The 23,426-nt window shown below is 35.7% G+C and overlaps 1 protein-coding gene across 7 annotated transcripts in view; it reads left to right on the top strand.

Annotated features, from left to right (window-relative positions):
- The window catches only part of ICA1 (islet cell autoantigen 1), a 66,261-nt gene that overhangs the window by 23,586 nt on the left and 19,249 nt on the right, over positions 1-23,426 (top strand). For 6 of the 7 annotated variants that reach the window (XM_063303686.1, XM_063303688.1, XM_063303681.1 and 3 more), the window contains exons 2-8: positions 221-260; positions 588-759; positions 4,246-4,318; positions 5,560-5,683; positions 7,108-7,306; positions 16,315-16,440; positions 16,625-16,723. In XM_063303686.1, coding sequence (XP_063159756.1) covers positions 244-260; positions 588-759; positions 4,246-4,318; positions 5,560-5,683; positions 7,108-7,306; positions 16,315-16,440; positions 16,625-16,723 — 810 coding nt within the window. In that variant the 5' untranslated portion in view covers positions 221-243. The remainder of the gene's footprint in view (positions 1-220; positions 261-587; positions 760-4,245; positions 4,319-5,559; positions 5,684-7,107; positions 7,307-16,314; positions 16,441-16,624; positions 16,724-23,426) is intronic. The other variant, XM_063303684.1, reaches the window with a different exon arrangement.

Below are 23,426 nucleotides of genomic sequence, written 5' to 3'. Positions count from 1 at the left end.
CTTTTTTACTATAAACTGCTGAAGGTTGTTGGAATAATTTAAATACATAAATGTTACTATGTTTTCTCTGCCATGTTATATTTAACTGGATAAAATTTAAAATTACATCAACTTATTTTTCATTTTACCTAATTTTAGTTGGGTTTTAGCCCTACTCCTGCGTCAAAGGCTTAGAAATACATAATGAGAATAATAATCGTTTATTTTTCTTAATTCTTAGTGTTTGAAGAATATTTTAAAAACATGGACAGCCATAAATAGTAAGTATGTTTGTGTGTTTGTGTATACGTGCATGCGTATGTGCAATTCTATGCCACCAGCAGGGTTATGGCTTTACCTTACTGAAATCTAGTATGTACTTCAAGTAGAATCAGGTGACTATAAAATACAGCAGTTCACTGAAAAACATATGGGTAGGCCAGACAATTGGAACAGTAATAGTATGAAGTCTTTCACTAACCAGTGAAAAGTAGTATGAAACTAAGTTCAAGAAACGTCAACGTGGATGTAGATATTAAATCAAATATAAATAATCTGCTATATTGTATGATTTCATGTCTCTCTTAAGTGTACTTTTTGCTTTCTAGCAGTTATTCAAGGGAATTTTATGATCGATATGCTCAAGGCCAAGAGAAATCTGTAGTAAATAAAATGCAGCAGAAATACTGGAAAACAAAACAAACTCTTATCAAAGTCACCGGAAAAAAAGAGGATGAACATGTAGTAGCCTCAGATGCAGATCTGGATGCTAAACTGGAGGTATGTAAGACATGGATGCTCCAAATACCTTTCAACTCTAGTTTTGCTGTTGTAGTTTCCCTGTTCTCACCCACTTCCATTCTCCCCCCATTTGCTGTTGGAAGGGAGACATCAGCTTGGCCAATTGAAAAAAAGTGGTATCTTAAGTAATTTGCCTGCTTTTGTTGTAAAAGAAGGAAAGAAAACAGTATTTTCAGCTTCATGGAAGAAATGGTGTGATCTGCATGTGTATCAGATTACTGCTATGGGGACCTTTATTTTAACTTTCTCCCCTTCCCCCATAAGGTGTGCCAATATTAATGATTTTCTTTTAAAAGCATGTATAAAATAACTGTTTCTAAAGTGGATTTTGTTAGTCACAGTATAGCACAGATATATCTGGTAGCAATTATTGTAGTTATTCAGTTATTGAGACTTTTGAGAAATAAAATACAATTAATGGGCTTTTTAAAAGACTAGTAATTCGAGTGTTGATTTCTTGGCTTAGTTCCAGTTTGGGAATGACATTTTAACAACATGTATATTGCTTCAATCACTAAAGTTACTCTAGGTTGTATCACTGAAGTAACTTTGCATTTAGCATATGACCTTAGAAATACTTGTTAAAAACAATGCTGTCATATTCACTGTACAGAATAGCCTCCAAGTAAGTTGTATACATAGCTGTATTTCAGTGACAGAGGGTATGAATCTTTCAAACTTGTCTTTGGCAAGAAAAATATTTTCTGATGATATGAAAACTTTTTTGTAATAATTGTTATGTGATGCGTGTTTGAAATTGCTCTGTAGTAACTGAGTGATGAACATTTACATGTGAGCCTAAATATTGATACAAAGGCATAATATGAGTCCTTTGTACTAAAGTTATTCCTATAACAACCTTGCACATTCAAAATCAAAAGCTCTGAGTGTAGGAAAGTAAGATTGCATTGTCATGCTGCAAAGTTTGTTTTGTTTTGTTATTTTGATCTCAGCATAAGAATCCCAATAGTGGGAAGAAAGGTTTAATCAGGGCTAAGGTAACTTTAAAGACCTCCTATCCTATAATGTAACTCTACAGGACTTTAGGGATACATCTGAATATGCCAAGAAACTTCAGTAACGTGTGATATTTTCCAGGGTAGAACTGTAACTCAGTGGTAGACTTCATAACTTACATTATGAAAGTACTGTACTAAATTCAGTTCTCATAATCTCCATATAAAAGGATCCCTAATAGCAGAACTACTGTGAAATGTGAAATGTGCTTCATAAGTCAAATTAGTCAGCAATGGGATAGATAACTCAGAAGATTGACTTAGTAACCTGATATGGTGGTAGGGGGAACAACAGGGGATGTTCGTTCCTTTGCTTAAGAGTTTTTGAGAGGTTAGTGTTTGGGTTAACAATCCTCCACAGAGTCTTTCCCTGTATTGTTCCCAAGATAGCACACATTTTTCCATTTTTATCCCCTATATACCATCCAGAGTCACTTTTGGGAGATGGGCAGCCATATAAATTATTTAAATAGCTAGAGACAGATAAACACGTGCATTGACTGAGCTCAGTGCTACTCAACATAGTTTGCATAAGTACAACGTAGTTTGCATAAAAGCACAAAATACTTGTTCTTTGCACAATGCAGATCTTACTATGCATATTTACTGTTGATCTTTATTCTCAGTTTGCAGGCTAGATGGAAAAGAATATCTAGTTTGCTTTTCCTGTAAGCTTGACTAAAATTAGTTTGAATTCATCCATTCTGGATTCCAGTGGCAGATTCCCATTGAATATTAAAGGAAAAAAACGTCCTAACAGTAAGAGCAGTTCAGTAGTGAAACCAATTACACAGATGGGGGTTGGTTTCTGTACATTGGATGTATATAAGCAGAGGCTAGATAGCCTCCATCTGAGATGCCTTAATTTGGATTTCTTCACTGAACAGGGGTTTGGACTTAATTACTCCTGCCAACTATATGATTCTGTGGAAACAAATTATTTTCATATTTTCCAAGAAATCTGAATCTGCAAATATGAGGCAGATTCTACATATTAGTCACTGATCATATAGTTATTCAAAATACAGAATTCAGTAAAGCCTTGCTTTAATGGACACATGGGGAAAAGGGGTGTCTGTTAAAGTGGAATGTCTGTTAAATCCAAATGGGACCTTTTGAGTCCATCCATCTGCAGCAATATTCTTCTCATGTTGATTCTGTGATTCACATCTGAAGCATACAATATTTGCTGCTTTTCTACTCTCAGAAGCAGGGTCATAAAGTCACAGGCACATGTGCTAGTAGATGTAATCCGTAGAAATTATTGTGACAAGTGGGGGAGGGGTATTATAAGCCTTCTCCAAATAGTTAATGCAGGACTGCCAAACCAGGTACTCTTTTTCTTTTATCATATAGTTAAGGATAAAAAAATGTTTTTAAAACTAGCCCACACTAGTGGTGAGTCTTTATCAAGGTATATACTTGTTAGCAGATTTGACTGTTTTATATGAAATAATCCAAAAATGCTTCCCTACGCATCTTCACATTTTTTACCAACTTTATTGTATAAGCTTTATTCTTTTTTCCACCAGTTTTCCTGGATTATGCATACCTCTGAGTTAGAGATAATAATGACCATTTTTTACTAAATTGGTTTTCATTATGTCTTATTGAAGTTTTGCTGTGGGAAAATTTAAGACCCAAGGTTTAGATGTAGGTAATAATAAGACACTCTTTTGTGTGGCTTATATTAAAACATGGTTTTATTTACTTGTCCTTGAAATTTTGCTACACTATAAATGATGATATAACTCAAAGAATGTTTGTTGATTTAAGATTTTAAATCTCTGCTGCAAGAAATAAATGCTTTCCAAAGAGATTAAAATCAAAACAACTTTCCTTCTTTCATTTGTCCTAGTAGATAAAATGAATATAAATGCACATGGTTTGATTAGACCAACGGTTCCCAACCTTTTTGGCACCAGGGACTGGTTTTGTGAAAGACAATTTTTCCACGGATCGGGGGGGATGGTTTCAGGATGATTCAAGCGCTTCCTCTTTTTCCTGACCTTTTATTCTTTTTTCTTCGCACTGTTTGGAGAGAGCAGCCAATGGGGTTGCTTTCTCTGACAGGAGGCAGAGTTCAGGTGGTAATGCGAGCGATGGGGAGCAGCTGTAAATACTCAGGCTGTAAATTCACTTGTTCGCCCACCGCTCAGCTCCTGCTGTGCGGCCCGGTTCCTAACAGGCCACGGACTGGTATCAGTCTGCAGCCCGGGGGTTGGGGACCCCTGGATTAGACCATTTTATGTATATGCTGTAATGTTTCTCTAAGATTTATGTGTCCATATAGTTTATTCCATTAGTGTAAAATGGTATTTCATAATCATAATGCAAGGAAAGCCTATGATGTTTTAAAAGTTTCATAAATGCTGCATTAAGAAAAGTGTCTTGTCTGTGTCTGTTCTTTCAAAGAATATTTTACATAGTTTGCATTTCATATTTTCAGCTGTTCCATTCAGTTCAGAGGACTTGTATGGATTTACTTAAAGCAATTGAACTCTATCAAAAAAGGATTTGTTGTAAGTATCTTCAGGTGTAGCTAACTTTATGTAGCTCCTTTTTCAGTTTAGTGTAAATCCTATGCATGTCTGGTCAAAAGTAATCCTTACTGGATTCAGTTAACTATGCTCAGAGGTATATGTGCAGCCATTATTAATGGCAAATGAAGAAAATATTGAAAGAGTCCTCAATACTTACCAAGAGTTTAAATTGACGCTGACACCATGAACCCAAGTTTTAAAACTAGGCATTTTTTGTTTGATAAAACAATTATTATGACTTTTTAAAACCCCAATCTTGATTATATTGAGCATTATAGCAAGATGGATGCGTGAAATGTACTATATGCGGAAGTCATGTTGTCATTGTTTTTAAAACAAGTGAAAAAAACATTCTCATACGTTATGATCCACTGGGAGAGGAGGGCTTAATTCTTTATCTTCCAATTCATATCCTACTTATTGTTTTGTTTATGAAAGAAAGGATATGGGCCCATATACTTTGCCTTACAATGTTAGAAGAGAATAAGTAATATTGAGGAGAATGGAAAGGATTAAGCAGGCATCTCCTCTTCTGAGTGAAGTGACACCATTTGTTTTTCTGTTTAAAAAGCAAACTGTTGCTCTTACAAGTTTCCTTATTAACTTCTCCTGTGTCCCTTATATTGAGTATGGACCTAGAGTTTAGGGATACGTTACGTTTTGCTTTGGCCCCAAAGTGATTTTAAAAATATAATAATCCACATTTTAGTTATTTTTCTTAATTTAAATACCTTGTAATAATCAGTCTTTCTAAACATTAGTTAAACAATCTTATGCAGATATGCATATATAAGGAATAGAAGTAATAAACAAGATATCAAAGTATGAATAATGAACTTCTCTTACTTTACCGTGGGCTCAATAAGTTGAAAAGGATACTGAAACAATCAAGGGAAATTCTAAGCATTGTGGTCAGGCTACATTGTGATCTACTTTATCTGATCCCATCAGGTTTATAAGTTTGTTCAAGCAAAAACAGATAGTTCTGCTGTTGCATCTTGTAGATAGAGGTCATTTAGCAATTCTTAATCATTGCACTGAGTGGGGAGGTGGAGGGTAAGGCTGGTGAACCTGGCCTTTTTATAAGTACAAAAGACACAGGAAGGTTAATTAGGAATAGAAGAAGTATGTGAAGAGCATTCTTGCAACATTTTCTTTTTAAGAAAAATGTATATCACATTCACCTGTATCTGATCACTTCATTTTTTCATCTTTCTTAGTTCTATCTCAGGAAGAAAATGAATTGGGAAAATTTCTCCGATCCCAAGGTTCTCAGGATAAAACCAGAGCAGGCAAGATGATGCAAGCTACAGGAAAGGCACTCTGTTTTTCTTCTCAACAAAGGTATGTTTGGCCAGATGGGCTTTATTATTGAGATATCGTGTATGAAATAGCTCATTAACTTTGCCTTCTACTCTTTGTTTTATAGCAGTCCATTTAAAAAGAAATAGGAAGTGGCTCAAACACACTTTATCAACAAAATCCTTGGCTGTGTTATCCACTTTTATTTTCAGTTTGATTTTTCTCTCCTTTGCATTGTCCTTATATTTATATCCTTCCCTTCTTTCATGCTTTTTAAAATTCTCACTGTATATTTGTAAGAGGATAAATGGCATAACAAGTTTATTAGTCAATAGAACAAAGATGCTAAACTTTCCTAATTTGGATATTTAGATTTGGGAATAATTCTGGACATAGATAAGGATGAATTTTCTTTCTCTAGACGACTGTGACTTCTGAACTTAAATGCAACCAGCTTGAACTCCATACTGGGATAGGATGAAACTTTGTTAAAAACAACAGCAGATCCTTTAGTTCATCATCAACATACTGTGTAAATTCACTACGTTCACTGATGTTTTAAATGCTTCATTTAGTATCAGATCTACTACTTAACTGGAAATCAGTCCCTCTGAATTTTGAGCTAGGTGGGTATGTCACTATACTGTAATTAATCTATCAATAAATGATAGGATTCTAAAGGAAAGGTTCAGCCTAAGAAGTTGTAATAATGATTAATAAAATAATAGTAGAGATGGTTAATTACTAAAATAAAATATTTAAATAATGTTTAATGAAATATAATGATTAATAAAATATTCTTGTAGTGCAAAACGCTCAAAACCAGTTTGATATTTCTGTTAATGCTTGAATTAAAATGCTTTAAAAATACCAATATTATGCAAAATCCACAGTTCATAAATACTAATTGTGAGTTCAGTTAATCAACACTAGTTACATTTGATTATATTGTTCAGAGAGAACCCACAGTATATTCACTCTAAAGCCAAAATAAAGCCACCAACTTTAAAGATGGTGAAGAGAAAAGCCATTATAAAAGTCCTGATTCATTGCTACAGGATGCAAGGAAGTTGTACATTGTGTTTGGCAGTTTGCTTTTCAAAGTCAATTTCTAACTAATGCTCCGACTTACCAATTAATCAGACATTCACTTTTAGTCTGCTGTTAAATCCTTAATTGATTGGTCTGTTGTGCTTAAATGTACTTAATTTAAGGTAGCAGCCCTGAAAGCACTGCAAGTAATTGTGTGGTTGTATTGTGTTCTTCTTATTTACAGTCTTTATTGTGAAATTTATTTTCTGTACCATGTTTTGAAACAAGACTTGAAGATCTATAGCTGTCTTAATTACCTTGAATATGTTCCTTATATTAACAGTTTATTTTCCATACTTTATGGGCTTGCTACTCAACTTAAATAGTTCTGAGATAGTTGTCAGAAGCCCCCACGTGTATGTTTTTTGTTACAGACTGGCATTGCGCACTCCTTTGTGCAGGCTGTACCAAGAAGTGGAGACATTTAGATACAGAGCTATTTCTGATACATGGTTGACAGTCAACCGAATGGAACAATGCCGGACTGAATACCGAGGAGCTCTATTATGGATGAAAGATGTATCTCAAGAGCTGGATCCTGATCTTTATAAGCAGATGGAAAAATTTAGGAAGGTATGAGGTTTTCACAGTTTGCTAGATAATAGTCAATGGTGATAATGGATTTGATTCTTCTGAGAAATTTATAATCCAGCAGTCAACACTGAGATGCTAATTAAACATAAACTGATTATTTTCTGTGTAGCAGAATACAGTTCTGGTCAAGAATATATTTTTCACTGCTAAAAGATCTGACAACAATAAATGGTTTCCTGAGTACCAACTTGAACTAGACATGGTGTGTATGTGTGTATAAATATGTTAATGATTAGCTCATTAATAGACATCCATGTAACAACCCAAGTTCAGCTGCTTGGCTGTCAAAGGGAAAGAAGGATGTAAGCATTTTAAACAGATTAACATAAAGATGATCAAAATTACCTGTGCTACACATGTAAATTAGCCATTTCTAAAGACTGCTCAGCCTGGTTCTACCAGCCTCTCAAGATTTCATGTCACATGAATGGACAATTTTAATCAAGGATGACCATATTTCATTATAACTCTTGTATAAAACTGTATATATGTATGTATTTAACAAGCCGGTAGGTAGGTAGGTAGGTAGATGTGGTTTTACATTCTTTTTTTTCCCATTCTGTTTAATTAAATAAACAAAGGCAAATAATTGTTCATTTTTTAAAAAGTGACAATCCAGTGAAGAGTTCTGTATTTTTAAGAAGCTGGTTTAGTAGTCCTTGGCAGTGAACAAATAACATTTGTGCCACTTTATATTGCAAGATATCTATCAGATGGTTGATCAGATTTGGCTTCAATGGGAAGCTGAAATGACTGGATGACAAGTAATGGCATCTTCAGAAACTAGGAAGGTCTAGGTTTGGCCAGTGTTTTGACATTCATTAGAATAAAGACAAACATCTATGCTGTTCATATGGCAGTATTCTAGTAATATCAATAGAGGATAAACCACCAGAAGATTTCAATATTCTGCAATATAATTAATAAACTTTAACATTAAAAAAGCTGAAAGTGCCCAGTGGTTTATTAGATTCCTAGATACTGGCATATCCATGTATAAACACTTTATCTGAAAGTAACTAAAATGTTTGATTAAATATTTAATATACATTAAAATACTCTAGTTTGAAATTATGTATGTTAAATATAGAATATATCTATAAAAGGTTTATGAGTTGTTGACAGATTAATACCAATAATATTATTAGGGAATGCACATTTAATTATATACTTCTTTCTGGTAACTTTACAAGAAGGGAAGCAATTCTGAATGGTGCCACTGCATGGCAGTATTTTACTAATTATTTCAATATAAATTGGGATTTTTTTTTTAATCACAAGAGACTGTAGCATAGACCTTTTTTCATCATACATAGGAAAACATTTGTAAACTCGTATAGCTGCATCTGAAATTGAGTAATCATGTTGAAATTAGCTTGTGATATAATGGGCATATGACAATAAGTGGAGTTTGTGTACATTTCTAGAGCATTTTAGTACAAGTGTATTTGGGACTATTTGTTTTTTAATGTAAGTATTTGTTATATTTAGGACACTGCTCACTGGAACAGGCAATACCAAATAGCAGAAAGACAAAAACTTTTGATTTTTATAAGGTACTTTTCAGTGTTCTTGAATCTTTGCAGGGAGGCATTTCTGTTTCTAATGTCTTTGAACATACATATGCAAAGTGTTTTTCTCTTCCAGCAAAATATGGCCAGATATGACATAACCTTGCATTATTTCATTTCTTAAATAAACAAAAACCAGGAAGATTGAGTGAAAAAGGCTATCAATATTTATTCATATTAACCCCTACAGTCACTCAATTTTGGCTTTTATTAAAGGGAAAAAATTCTTAAGTTATGAAAATGGAAACGATTGCTCTAAAATAAACAAATAAATAACATACGTACATAGGTAAAGGTAAAGGTTTCCCTTGACGTAAAGTCCAGTCGTGTCCGACTCTAGGGGGTGGTGCTCATCTCCGTTTCTAAGCCTTAGAGCCGGCGTTGTCCCTAGGGACACTTCCGGGTCATGTGGCCAGCATGACTCACGGAATGCCGTTACCTTCCCGCCGAAGCGGTACCTATTGATCTACTCACATTTGCATGTTTTCGAACTGCTAGGTGAGCAGGAGCTGGGACGAGCAACGGGAGCTCACCCCGCCGTGCGGTCTCGAACTGCCGACCCTCCGATCGACAGCTCAGCGGTTTAACCCGCAGCGCCACCGCGTCCCCTTTAACATACATACATACACATCTGCAAAATTATATCTAAAAGTCATTTGTATTCAATTCTACTAGTATTTTTATGAAAAGTAATGAGTTTTAGAGAAGTGACATTTTAATCTTTTTAAGTCTTCCATTCTAGAATCCAGTTTTTCTAAAGCTCACAGATTCTCTGACATGAATAAATGAGTCAAGGCTTGTTCTGAAAACTTTTCTCCTGCTGTTAAAGCTCATCATAAACATCCGTTTTCATGAAAAACAAATGACCCTGTAACAAAATATTGCAGACTGAAGTGTTCCTCCTTTGAAACTCAGACATATTATTCTATTCTTTCTTTCCCTTGCTTTCCTACCAGCAGCCAGTCACCATTCTGTGCCCACAGTGTTCCATCTTCATTGAACTTACAGCCTGCATAGGCGTTTTGTTACTAAATATTGTGTATTTTATGTTTCTGCAAACTTTGGAGTTCTCCCTAAGTTTGTACCTTAAATTTACTGGTGCATTCCTGTTATTTATGCATGGTATTGCTTTGGCTATATAGGAACCAGCATAATAAGTCTCTCTGAGTACATGTGAAATAAACTTCGCCTTCCATTCCTTTGTTTGCAAAGATAAGGTACATATAATTCAGGGAGACTTAAGGCTTTGTAACTATTCTTAGAAATTAAATGCTGCTTTCAATTAATATTGTTTATTACACATAATCCACTTTCCACTTTGCAGGGCAGCATGAGAAATGAGGACATAACATTTTTAATTTCTTCTTAGTTGGACTGACCCTGTTTGCAATCGCTCAGACTCTGATTACTCTAGAGAAAAAAACTGAAAAGGTCATTTTAGAAGCATGTTTTAAGATTTGTTTAAAATAAGGTAAATGTAAATTATGGATGTTAATTGCTTGTTAAATTTAATTGCTGATTAAAGTATTGTAGTAACTATGCAGTGATATCTACATGTAGGCACTTAGTATATAGTAAAGGGACAGAATGACAGTATTACTGTCCTTAAGTTAAATAGCATAGCAATGTGTGATAGAAATGCCCTTCAAATATATAATGAAAATGGTGCTCTTTAAAAATAGAGACAAGCTTCTGGGAATATATTAATATATAATACTTATAGAATGTTGTTCTAGACCTAGGGACTGAATGAACACCCATAAACACTTTTCCTCACCTACCTTATTTAATTTTTAAGAAATGTATATCTGAAAAGATCTAGGAAAAGTGCTTTTAAATTTATTTAAACAGAATTAAAAGTACTGTTAAGTGTTGTAAGTAAACTAGAAGAACTTCATCACTATTTAAAAACAAGAGTAGAGAATGTAGAATACCCTGCAGAATTGAACAGAAGGAAATTAATGTTGTAGAGTGAACATCAGAGATTCTTCATCTGCTTTCCTATCTAACCAGTAAATGTCTTCTCTGCTAAAAAGAATTGTCCAGAATAGAAGATCCAGTGCATGGTTGAAGGGGCTGCTTGCTTTACTTCTCAATAACTAGAATAATTATCTCGGTCTCTTGTTCCACACAATACCACTAAAAATGCCATCATTTTGTGTGCTAATTATTTAGTTTTGAAAAAAGAAGGAACTTCTATGAGGAGCAAGAATGAAATCTTGCCACAGTACAACTTCAGAGTTGTTTAATAGGCCACCATGAATTGAGCAATGCTGGACAGGAATTTGATCTGTGTTTCCTGGGCAGAAACTTCTTTAATTGTTATGTCATGTTCAAGACAACACTGAGATGTGTCAATCTGGGATACAAAGATGGCTTTTTTGCTTATTGATGATAACTCTGATATCCCCTAGTATGTTGCTCCATTAACTTCTGCCTGATTTATCATTAATGTAAAAAGTTTGTTCATATATTATTTCTTTAAGACAAAATCATATAAAAACATTTTCTCTCTAAAGTTCAGAACAGGAATGAGTTTCAAACTTTCTCAGCACAAAACTGGAATCATGGGAAAATTCAGTAAGGTCTTTTTAAAATCCTAATGCATGCTGTTGAATTCTACTGTGCTATTCAAGAAGGTGGATATTTTCTCCTCTCTTAGAGTAAACGTTCTTATAAATCTGACTCATATATGCCTTTGATTAATACATAAATGCAAAAAGATTATAAATCTTTTTGGGAATTAAAAACAAATTTAACTTATTTTTGGAGTTGACATGTTCATTATTTTCTATCTAAAGGGGACTACTTTTCTACTGCATGTTGAGGGGATGGAACATTTCAGTTATAGATCAATTTTCATTATTTGTCAGGGTTTTATGTCTACCCTTTTCATAGGTATATGGGAAGAAACTGCCACCAGTTTTAAACAAAACGGTTTTGGATAGTAATACAAATAGCCAAATAGTAAGAGTTTAATTTTAAGTCTGACTCCAGACTTAACTCTGGGTGACTCACAATAAAACCATCAAGGTAGAAGGTAAAATATAAAAAGTATAAAAAGAAAAAGAATAAAGTTGGCGAGTCCGTCCAACAATTCCCACACATGCAAACGTATCTGACAGGCCCCATCCACCCTTACCCGAGGCCTGGGAATTCTGTTTCCTCCTTCACATACAGGCTTAGTTCAGATATAAGAAATCAGCCGTGTTTTAGTTATTACGATAGTGTTGCAAGTGCCTTGGTTTCATACTGGCTGTCACATATAGTTGATTGGCGGGGCGCAGGAAGAGAGCCTTCTCTGCCGTTGCCCCCACCCTATGAAACATTCTTCTCCCAGAGGTGAGGCAAGCCCCCACTCTCCCGGCCTTCCGGAAAGGGTAAAGACCTGGCTCTGCCATCTCATGTGGGGTGTGAGGAGGAGTAACCAACCTTGGGGGTGGTTAGCACCCTGAAGATGCTCCCGTAAATTAAGAACTTTTTAGCACCTATGTATTGGATCTTATTTTTGTTTAAGAATATTGTTTTATTGTATTCTAATGATTATTTATTCTTGTTTAATGTAAACTACCCAGAGTCGCTCTTTGAGTAAGATGGGCGGTAACTAAATTTGGAAAATAAATAAATAAATCTTAGTTCCCTCTCCCATTTCATGGATTGAAATTATGATAATTTTCTGTGCAATTCCAGTTCGGCAAAGAATAGATTCATGTTCAAATTAGAGTTAGAACACACTGCAGTTTCAAAGCCTCGTTTGGCAGCAAACTATTTTTGAATAGTTTGACCATGTCCAGAATCTTTTTAAATACTCAGGACTAGAAATTATCTGTTTGGATCTCAAGTTTAGAAATAGAGTTTCCAGAATTGTCACATCTTAGAAAGCGGAAAAACAATTACTAAAAGGATGCTGTCCTAGATGTATGTCCGTTCCTTTGGACAAGCTAATTTCTAAATTGTCTAAGCTAATGGAACATAGTGCCAGCAGGAAAAACTGTTTATAGTCTAATTGATTAGCTTGCAAATCCTTGCATTTTATTTGGGCAAAGTAAATCAATAGCACATAATGTTCACATAAGTATATATTTATTATAAAATATTTGTACAGTTTATTATATTATTTCATATAAACATTAGGCAATAGCTAAAGAACATTTAATACACCCACTTAAAAGGCATTTCCTGCATGAGTGGTTTTATTTCCACAATTCTGTTATTGCAGTTTTCATTCCTTTAGGGTCTTAAGCTTGTGATCACAAAGCTTCAGTCTGCAAACTCTCAGAGAAATCTCAGTATGAGTTCTTCCTCCGAATCCTGTATTGATTATAAGCAACAGTTTCCCTGTTTTATGTGTCATGTGGCCTCACTCTTCTAGGAACAATTAAGAGTCAGCTGGAATGTTCATCCATAAGCTTTGGTGAGGGATACATAAAGAGAGCTTTTAGGTCAATTCATATGGCATAATCAGCTTAGTTTATTAAGCTGAGAGTGAGCAGTTGTACTTTCCTTCACCTCTGCTTTCCTCCCCTGCTGGCTTTGATACTTACAACATGGTTTATTTAAACACTTACTACATCCAGATTGGAAAATTATAGATTAATCTCAGATGTGAATCCTGATTCAGAAGATAAGTTGGAACAAAGTTTAAGATGTAATAGAAACTTACAGTTTAAACAAACCATGATATTAGTATTGAAATTCACATGCAAAGGGTAAAAGGGAGGAAGAAGGCCAGTGCATGATTTTTGCTCTTGTATCAATAAACAGTGGCTTTTTAAAATAAAAAAATAGTTGAATCTGAATTGGCCTGAATTATTTTACATTGTATCACATTCAGAAAACTAATTTGGTTATGCCATAAAAACTATTAATGCTATTTTACTCTAATTAGTCCCTTTCCTGTATTTTTATTAGGAGTCCATTGCTTTTTTACTCATAGCGCATTCTGGCACTCTGTGCTCAGCCCCAAGACTCCAGCTACTGCTACCTAATGCCAGTTAAGCCTGTAATGACGCCCCCCTCATCCATGACTTGATCATGGGTGAAAGGGCCAATCAAGTGTGCATCACTGAAATCTGGTTGGACACAGGGGAGGGGGCACGTTTGCCCTCTCTGGAATGTGGCTCCTGGGTTTTGTATGTAGCACTAGTGCAACTTCTGAGCAGGGTGGGGGAGTGGCTGTTGTTGTTTGTGAGTCTCTGGTTTCATCTGGGGTCCCTGCCCCAGACATCACTAAGCATGAGACCCTCTTTGTGAGGTTGGGCCATAGGAATCAGTGGGGAGTGCTGTTCACTTACCTTCCCCCCTGCAGTATAGTGGCATCCCTGTCTGTGCTTCTGGATTCTGTGTCCAGTTTGGTGGTGGAGTTCCCCCAGGCATATAGTTTGCATATTGTTTCTTTGTATATATTGTTTTATTCTTGGGTTTAGAACCAGTTAGAGTTTGGTTTTAAGAATGGAGAAGAATTCTATTTTAAAGTCAGAACACTCTAATATTGGAATGCTCTGCATTTTCCAAATCCTGCCATATCTTGCATTCCCTTCCTGTTTTGTTTTATTTTACTATTGTTTTTCCATTGCAAGCAACCAAAAAGGATTCATTGAGTACTGTCAAGTAGTTATTCTAAATTTCCCCAAGGACCTGGAGCATTTGAATGGCTTGGGAAGGCATTATATCTTTTGTATCCAAAATGCTACCCACTCTGTCCATATTCGTCCTTTACTATGATTTCTCTTGGGGCTTTCTGAAATTAGGATACAGCCTTAGGTAAAAGGTATGGGAAACAGAAGGGAGTCTGTTGTAAGATCTCCTCTTAAAGTGAGAATCTTTGGATTGCACCTTAAGTCTATAACACTTAAATGTGTTTTTAAAGCTGTAGTGCCAAATTCAACTTCTTGAAAGTAAGCTCCATTTAAAGAAGGGAGTTATGGCCTGAATTTGACAATGTGACAATGACAATCTTAACATCTCTGTTTAGAGGAAAACAGCATACATCCAACAACTGGGTTTCTTTTTACTCTTTCATGTTCCATATTAATTTGCTACTGCTATAGATGCTTGATTTCTGATCTACATTATTAGGATCCCCAAAGAATCAGGAGTGTCTAAATGGAGAATGTTTGAGAATCATTCCATTTAGTTGAATCTGGTTTGTGTGAAAGTGTATCATTTGAAATATGCTCCTAATATCTTGATGGAAAAATAAAAGCATTTCAAACAGGTTTCATGCCTCTTTCTTGCTTAGCTTCAGAAATGATGCAAATGGCTTGGGAAGGAACGACTTAGATGCCCTGCCTTTTATGTTTTTTTTTCCAGTCCATTCCTGCCCAAGCAGCATAGACCTAACCAGTGGCTCTACTCATATTGCAATAATGCATCTGCAGCAGGGAGAGCCTCGTGTGGCAAAGAGTGGTAGGAGGCAGTATTGCAACCGAAACTCCCCATGATCTGAGTTCAGTCCCAGCAAAAGCTGGATTCTCGGATAGCTGGCTCAGGTCGACTCAGTCTTCCATCCTTCCAAGGTCGGTAAAATGAGTACCAAGCATGCTGGGAAAGGTGACGACTGGGGAAGGCAATGGCAAACCAACCTGCTATAGTCTGCCAAAAAAATGTCGCAAAAGTGGCATCCCTCCAAAGGGTCAGACATGACTCGGTGTTTTCACAGGGGACCTTTCACCAGCAGGGAGGAAGTGAGTGTTTCTGTGTCACACAAACATCAACACTAGCCTGCCAGATCTTCCAAACATGTTTATACTCAGACAAGTATCAAAGGAAAAACCTGTGTTAGCTGCTTCATGTTAATAGGCTGAAATCTGCATGTCAGTGGAAGCAATCATAACAAAGAGATAGAGATTGGTAACATATAAAATTACCCAAAACTGAACAAAGAAGCACTGAAAAGAAATAAAGGATCCCTCATAGGTGTAACCATGGGTTCCTTGCCAAATTGCTTGCCAAATTTATCTTATTGGTTATTGTTCTCCCAGCACATTTGAGGCCTTTGGTCTGAATTCTCACTTCCCTTCCCCCTGAGTTCTTCTACTTGCTTCGCAATGGAAGAATACAGTGGCAGTGTTTATAGAAAGAGCACTCAGCTAACCAGCAGGCCACTCCCGTGAGAGTCTCTAGATTCTTGAACATTATGATTTTCTTTCTTTTTGCCAAGAATAAGGAGGTCAAGAACTAAGTGAGCTGTACATTGTTCCCCAACAAATTATATTTATTTTCTAATACCTCCAGGAAGCATCTGTGAAAACTTCTTATTGAAGGATGTCATACATATAAATAAAGTAGGTGAATTATACAAAGTAATAAAGATACAAATTATAATTAAATATTATTTTGGAACCAAGGGAAGCATTTTTGGTGAGCTGGTATCTAAGAACTACTTATTCTTTCAAGTAATCTTTATATTGGTAGGTCCAAGCACAAGTCCGCCATACGAAATTGAATTTTGATAAGTTGAAAACTGATGTCTGTCAGAAAGTGGATCTTCTTGGAGCAAGTAGATGTAATCTTCTGTCTCACGTCCTTACAACATACCAGGTATCCATAAAGAAAGACTCTATAAAACATAGGGTTTGTTTTTAGGAATGATAGTCACATAGTTTTTATGTGGTAGTGCAGCAACTTTATCTAGTAAAATACCTGCAGCTGGATAAATTTTGTTGGATGCCACAGGAAATTTTATTGGATATCATGTAAAGAATCATGTTTCTTTGCATTACAGACAACTCTTCTCCATTTTTGGGAAAAAACATCTCATACCATGGCAGCTATCCATGAAAGTTTCAAAGGTTATCAGCCATACGAATTCACTATGTTGAAGGTAAGGAAAAGTTGCCTAAACATATATTAATTTAATAGTATGATCTAAACAAATGAAATCTATTGCAAAACATCCAGTTGGTGTGGTGGTCACTATCTATGTATTATAAATTATGCTGTTGCTTTTATAATTCTGCCATCAGGCATTTGGTTTACAGCAAAGCTGAAGTGCTTTAAGGAGATGGTACTAATTATTTTGTTCCCTTTTTTCTGTAAAAATATGTACTATAATTTTCTAACATACATAGATGTGTATAGTGGAATATCAGAAATACTCACTGTTATGCATGACAGTCATTACATTACCAATATAGATAAGCATCAGTCATGGGGAATAACTTCACATTGGCAGTACATCAGAAAACAAGCACATGATTGGGCTCTAAGCTTTCTTATCTCTCCCTCTCCCCACTCCTGATAGTACTGTAGTGTAGTAACCTGATTGGGAAAATTGAAGAAGAAAAACCATTTTGCCACATTTTCTTTAGTTATCTTCAATAGAACTTAGTTACTAATTTATCTATTAAAATTCACAAAACTAAATTTCTTCTCATTATTTGCTATGGAGTGTGAAGTCTCATTCTAAATTGGACTTCTGGTATATAGCAAGTTCATCATTTGTTCTGCCTGTTCACAAAAACATTGGATGCTGCTGGTTAAATTATTATATTCCGTCTGAAGGTCAAGCTAAATTCATTAGTAAAAAGAAGAATGAGCAAAACAACAATACAAACTAAGAGATGTGGTTGGTAAGGATTTTCATTAGGATCATAGTATGCAGAGAGAGTAGGTTCAATTTTTCTTTCTAAGCAGTGATCCCAGTGACAATTAAGCTGTAATTCCTCAATTCAGACATAACAGGAAATTCTGGCTTTATATAAAGTAGGAATGAAATACTTTATATAAAGTAGGAATGAAATACTTTATATAAAGTAGGAATGAAAGCTGGCATATGAGAGGAAGGATAAGAGGAACGCTTGTATATAGCATACTTTTCTGCCTTTGAAGTTACAGTATATGAAGCGAGCAGAAGATTGTCTAATTGGGGCATACATTACATATATCATTCATATAGCAGTAATTTTTAAAATGAAAAATATTATTTACACATTGAAAACTCAAACAGGGAAATAGCAGGAGGAAGAGGAGCTGCTTAAGTTCTTAATCACTGCCATTTTCTCACTTGGAATTGTATCCTGAGATATTTTTTTCTCATGTGGAAAGATTATGTATTTCAATATCTAGTAGCAAGGACAGAAGCCCAAAACAGTTGCAGAAAGCTTGTGAATTACTAATAGAACTTATTTCTTAAACACCATTCTTTGAAGAAGCAGTTTAAGGAAAAGCAGCATAAATTATCTAGTTTAGCCTTGAGCTTCATTGCTGCACAGGTCTTCGAATTTGGAACATCATTAAGTCTGATATTATAGCTCAGGAATAAGCAAAACATGGCCAGGAGAACGGGATGATGGGTTGCAATCCAAGGACCTCTGGAGCACCCCATGTTGCCACATTTCTAGTCTATTTCCTATGTCATGCTAGCCTTGATGAAGTTTGTTCCTTTTTTGAAAAGGTAAATATTGAAATCTGATAAGAGTTTATATAAGATCTAAATTTTGCTCTACAGTATATTCCTCCCCTCCCCCATTCTCTAAGACGAACTTCATATGCTATACTGCAACTATCTAAATTAATCAAGTAGCCTTTTATGAGATATAAGTTTATTGTCACTGTTCTATTTTAGTTAAGATTATTAAAAACATTTTACTGGTGATTTATTTATGGGAAAACATTACCTCCAGACCCAGAAAGATTCCTGCATTTAGGATTTATCTGGAAGTAAAAGATTGTTTTAGAGGGTTATCTTCTTTTTGCAAAACTCTGATAATGAACAATCTGATAAAATACTGTTTTCTTTAATTCAGGGTATATTGTGGAAGTAATACAGGTGTAGTTGTTTTTCCTGATAGACAAGTTTGGGTTTGAGAGAATATTTTGAATGCATTAACAAGTCAAGGAATCCTGTTGAGAAAGAGATTATTTGCTTGGGGGTGTCCAGTGCTTCAGAATGTTAATCCTTTTACCTTCTTTTTTTAAAAAAATGACTTGAAATATATCCAGTAGAAAAATTAATTTGCTACTAATGTTGTAAAATTAACTAGCAGCAGGGAAGGAAGATATGACTCAGAAACAAATCAGAATAGAAATAGTGAACAGATTTCTTAATAGGCCTTTCTGTTGTCAGTGATCTTTGTGCTTTCCCACATCTGTCCTTCCTAAAACCCTGAAGACTTAGTCTTCTGAAAGTCAGAGAGTAGAATCTGGAAGCAGGGCCATCTTTGGGGGGAGAAGAGGGTCAAAAAAAGTCCCCTTCAATCACATGTGGTTGTGGCTGCCATCTTGACTTTTTTGACACCTCCCCCTCCAACACAGCTGCCTAGGAGGAGGGTTTCTGATTTATTGGAAACATGGTGAGTGAAGGGGACTGCCCAGTTGCCAATGTTATAAGCAGTCTCACAAGGGAAAGGGGTAGAGCTACTGGATCAGAATGCAACATACAAAATAAGAATTCCAGGGTTTTATGAATCCATTCTGTAAGAAGAAGGCAAAAGATGAACATATAAGAAAATAGCTAGATTCTTTGCTGATATCCCTTGCTGGATTTTTTTTAATTATTTCCCATGGGTGATTTATCAAGAATGTAAACATTCTGAAACTTTCAGACAAATCCGCAGGCCTCAACATTTCTTATTAGAAAGGAAAAGGGGGTTGGAAGAATTGTGTTTGACATTTGTTTCCTTGGAAATTGCATGATATGGTTGCTATGCACCTTGCGAAAAAGGGATAAAAATACATTAATGACTTTAATAGTGTGTGATTAGACATAGTACCAACTACAAAGACTTTGAGAGAAATTTGTGTCTTTACAACTGCTTTTTAAATCATAATGCCTATCTGATTTTTTAAAAACTGTTTCCTTGTATTTTGTATTTTGTGATAATTACCACCTGAGGTTATATCCTTGCTATTCATATACGTTTAATTTATAATAAACCTTATTTATGAGCAAGAATTGCCAGATGTACAAGCTGGGTTTAGAAAAGGCAGAGGAACTAGAGACCAAATTGTCAATATCCACTGGATAATGGAAAAAGCCAGGGAGTTTCAGAAAAACATCTATTTCTGTTTTATTGACTATTCTAAAGCCTTTGACTGTGTGGACCATAACAAATTGCAGCAAGCTCTTAGTGGTATGGGGATACCAAGTCATCTTGTCTGCCTCCTGAAGAATCTGTATAACGACCAAGTAGCAACAGTAAGAACAGACCACGGAACAACGGACTGGTTTAAGATTGGGAAAGGAGTGCGGCAGGGCTGTATACTCTCACCCTACCTATTCAACTGGTACGCAGAACACATCATGCGACAAGCTGGGCTTAAGGAATCCAAGGCTGGAGTTAAAATCACTGGAAGAAACATTAACAATCTCAGATATGCTGATGATACCACTTTGATGGCTGAAAGTGAAGAGGAACTGAGGAGCCTTATGATGAAGGTGAAAGAAGAAAGTGCAAAAGCTGGCTTGCAGCTAACCCTCAAAAAACCAAGATTATGGCAACCAGCTTGATTGATAACTGGCAAATAGAGGGAGAAAATGTAGAAGCAGTGAAAGACTTTGTATTCCTAGGTGCAAAGATTACTGCAGATGCTGACTGCAGTCAGGAAATCAGAAGATGCTTAATCCTTGGGAGAAGAGCAATGACAAATCTCGATAAAATAGTTAAGAGCAGAGACATCACACTGACAACAAAGGTCCGCATAGTTAAAGCAATGGTGTTCCCCGTAGTAACATATGGCTGCGAGAGCTGGACCATAGGGAAGGCTGAGCGAAGGAAGATAGATGCTTTGGAACTGTGGTGTTGGAGGAAACTTCTGAGAGTGCCTTGGACTGCAAGAAGATCCAACCAGTCCATCCTCCAGGAAATAAAGCCAGACTGCTCACTTGAGGGAATGATATTAAAGGCAAAACTGAAATACTTTGGCCACACAATGAGAAGACAGGACACCCTGGAGAAGATGCTGATGCTAGGGAGAGTGGAGGGCAAAAGGAAGAGGGGCCGACCAAGGGCAAGATGGATGGATGATATTCTAGAGGTGACGGACTCGTCCCTGGGGGAGCTGGGGGTGTTGACGACCGACAGGAAGCTCTGGCGTGGGCTGGTCCATGAAGTCACGAAGAGTCAGAAGCGACTAAACGAATAAACAACAACAATGAGCAGCTAATTCTTCTCTAAGTAGTGGAAATGAAAAAATACACTGTACATCTTTCTATTATAATGCTGTTGGCATGGTCATTACAATGCCTTTTTGTTCTACTTGGTATAAATTCCATTTAATTTTAGGCTTAGCTCATCTGTTGTGGTTAGGGAGTAATGAATATCATTGTGGCCTTGCTGCTTTCTGAGATATTGCAGTGCATCCTTTTCTTTAAATACTTAGAAATTTATTGCTTTAAAGAATAAATTCATTAATTCTTTTTTAGTCTAATTTTTTATTTTAATTTAGCACAAACCTTGCAGGTACAACCAGCTTCTTCAGATGCAGCAAGGAGGCTAGGGCAATCAACAGAGCAATTTCCCTAAATAATCCTAATATTTAAGCAGCATAAACTTTGATATGATGAACCGTATGCCAGAGGTGGAATGCATAGAGCTGGTGCTTACCATAACTGGGCTGTAAAAATCCAAATGATTTGTGGGTTTAAATGGGGAAAGACCTTTTATAAGTTGTCTTGAGCATCCAGAGGAAAGGCAGGATGTGATTCTAATGTACAGTGATAGTAAATAATAAGAAATCATCCTTTGAGGCCTACTTCTAAACCTGAGTAGGAAGTAGGATTTCTTCACAAGAGTTCACACTGCCAGTTCTGATAGTTATGATTTCTAGGCATATCTTAGGCTTGTAATTTATGTCAGTATTTCTAGAAAAGCTTAGTGTAATAGTGAAAAAAAAATGAAATAGCATATTTGTTGACCTGTTTAAAAATACCAAAGGTAATGTAAGTACAAACAGCTGTTTTTAGCTAAACAAAGATCAAAATTACATTGGCAAGAATTTGCAATGTCTACTAGTGAATTGGTCCACTAAACTATATAGGAACACAGGAGCTAAGATATATAACAGGAGATGTTTTTAATTTGGCACACTGCCCCAAATGAAAAACCCTGTGGTAGGTAATGCTAGAATGTGTGAAGTAAGATTTGATGTGATGTAAATAATTTTACATTGTAATTTGTCTTTGCAAAAATAGCAAGAAATTCCTACATATGATAACAACAATAAAACAAGTACCTTTAAAAGCATTTTTATCAGAAACATAACACTAAAGAATGGTTGTACAACCTCCATCAGCTTGAGAACCATACCAGGCTTTGTATGGCATGCCAAATTCTGTGGGCAGAGCTAGGATCCTTTTGAGGTCTTTTTCCTCTCGATTCTTCAGCGGTAGAGTAGAGCCATAAATTTCCACAAACTTTAAGGGGTCTATGTTGTCCCCAAACACTTCCCTATGAGAAAAATAAGGCAAATATTTTGGCCCGGCCTCCTCTCGCATATTGTTTTGGGTGATGCAAAAAAATACTGGTGGTGGGAGACATGGTATCTATGAACTGTACTTTTTGCACCCCTACATGAAAGAATCAGACTTCTTTCTTTCATCAGAGAATGCAAACTAGGAATAACTAAATGAGTAAACTGTTTTTGTAAGAATTGAAAAGAAAAAAATGGGGTTAAAATGAGATACTAATTTGGGTAGATTGAAAATGTAATGTGCATGTTTTGGCAGCATGATTACGTCAGAGTCAGGGATGAATTGAATAGCTGTAGAAATCTGTCTTACAAATAAATAAATCTTCCAAGAATGAGTAAATGATATATCCATAATAATGCTGACAGTTTGGTCCTTAGAATAACAGTTGTTAGCTGGTTTTATAAAAACCAAACATTACACAAGGGTTCAAAAGACACATTTTTTTTCAGGCAGCTTTAGAGTTCTGTGGCCCTGTATAGGATAATAAATTGTGGCATTGATTTAATGAGCTATAGCCCACTGTTCAAATACATGAAGTGTTCACCAACACTATTAATAGAGGGACTCAGTTAAGAATATTTACATTCTGAGAGTCATTAGTAATCCTACATCAGAGGTACAGCTGTACCGCACATTTTATTGTATTTTATTATGTACTTTCTGTGATGTTTAGTTAATTTAAAAACAAAGCATAGTACTATTAAAATAGCATTGGAGCATTTAGAATCTACTAAAAATATAATATCATGCAGGGACTCAAAGTACTAAAACTAAGTTTTAAATGTTCTGGAAGAATAAAACATCTTCATCTGTTGCCAAAATGATGGTGAATCATGGTCTAGAGATCACATAACCAGGAAACCAAAACAGAGTGGCTTTTCCTCAGTAGCCATTATTTCAGTGCATCAGATCAGGGCTAGTCCTCTATAAAGAATTCCCAGTTTTAGATAATGTATGATTAGTGAAAAAGCCATTTTTTGGCATGCTACTTCCAAGTCACTTAAGGCATTTTAATCTTAATGGTTAAAATAAGGACTTTGAATTGGGCCCACATATCTAGTTCCATATAATAGGAGCCAGTGTAATCACTAGTGTGATATGATCACACATGAAA

This window comes from Candoia aspera, chromosome 4, assembly GCF_035149785.1.
Source record: "Candoia aspera isolate rCanAsp1 chromosome 4, rCanAsp1.hap2, whole genome shotgun sequence".
In the NCBI taxonomy this organism is placed as follows: Eukaryota; Metazoa; Chordata; class Lepidosauria; order Squamata; family Boidae; genus Candoia; species Candoia aspera.
Note: the sequence above shows the minus strand (reverse complement) of the source record. Positions and strands in the feature narration are given on the sequence as shown.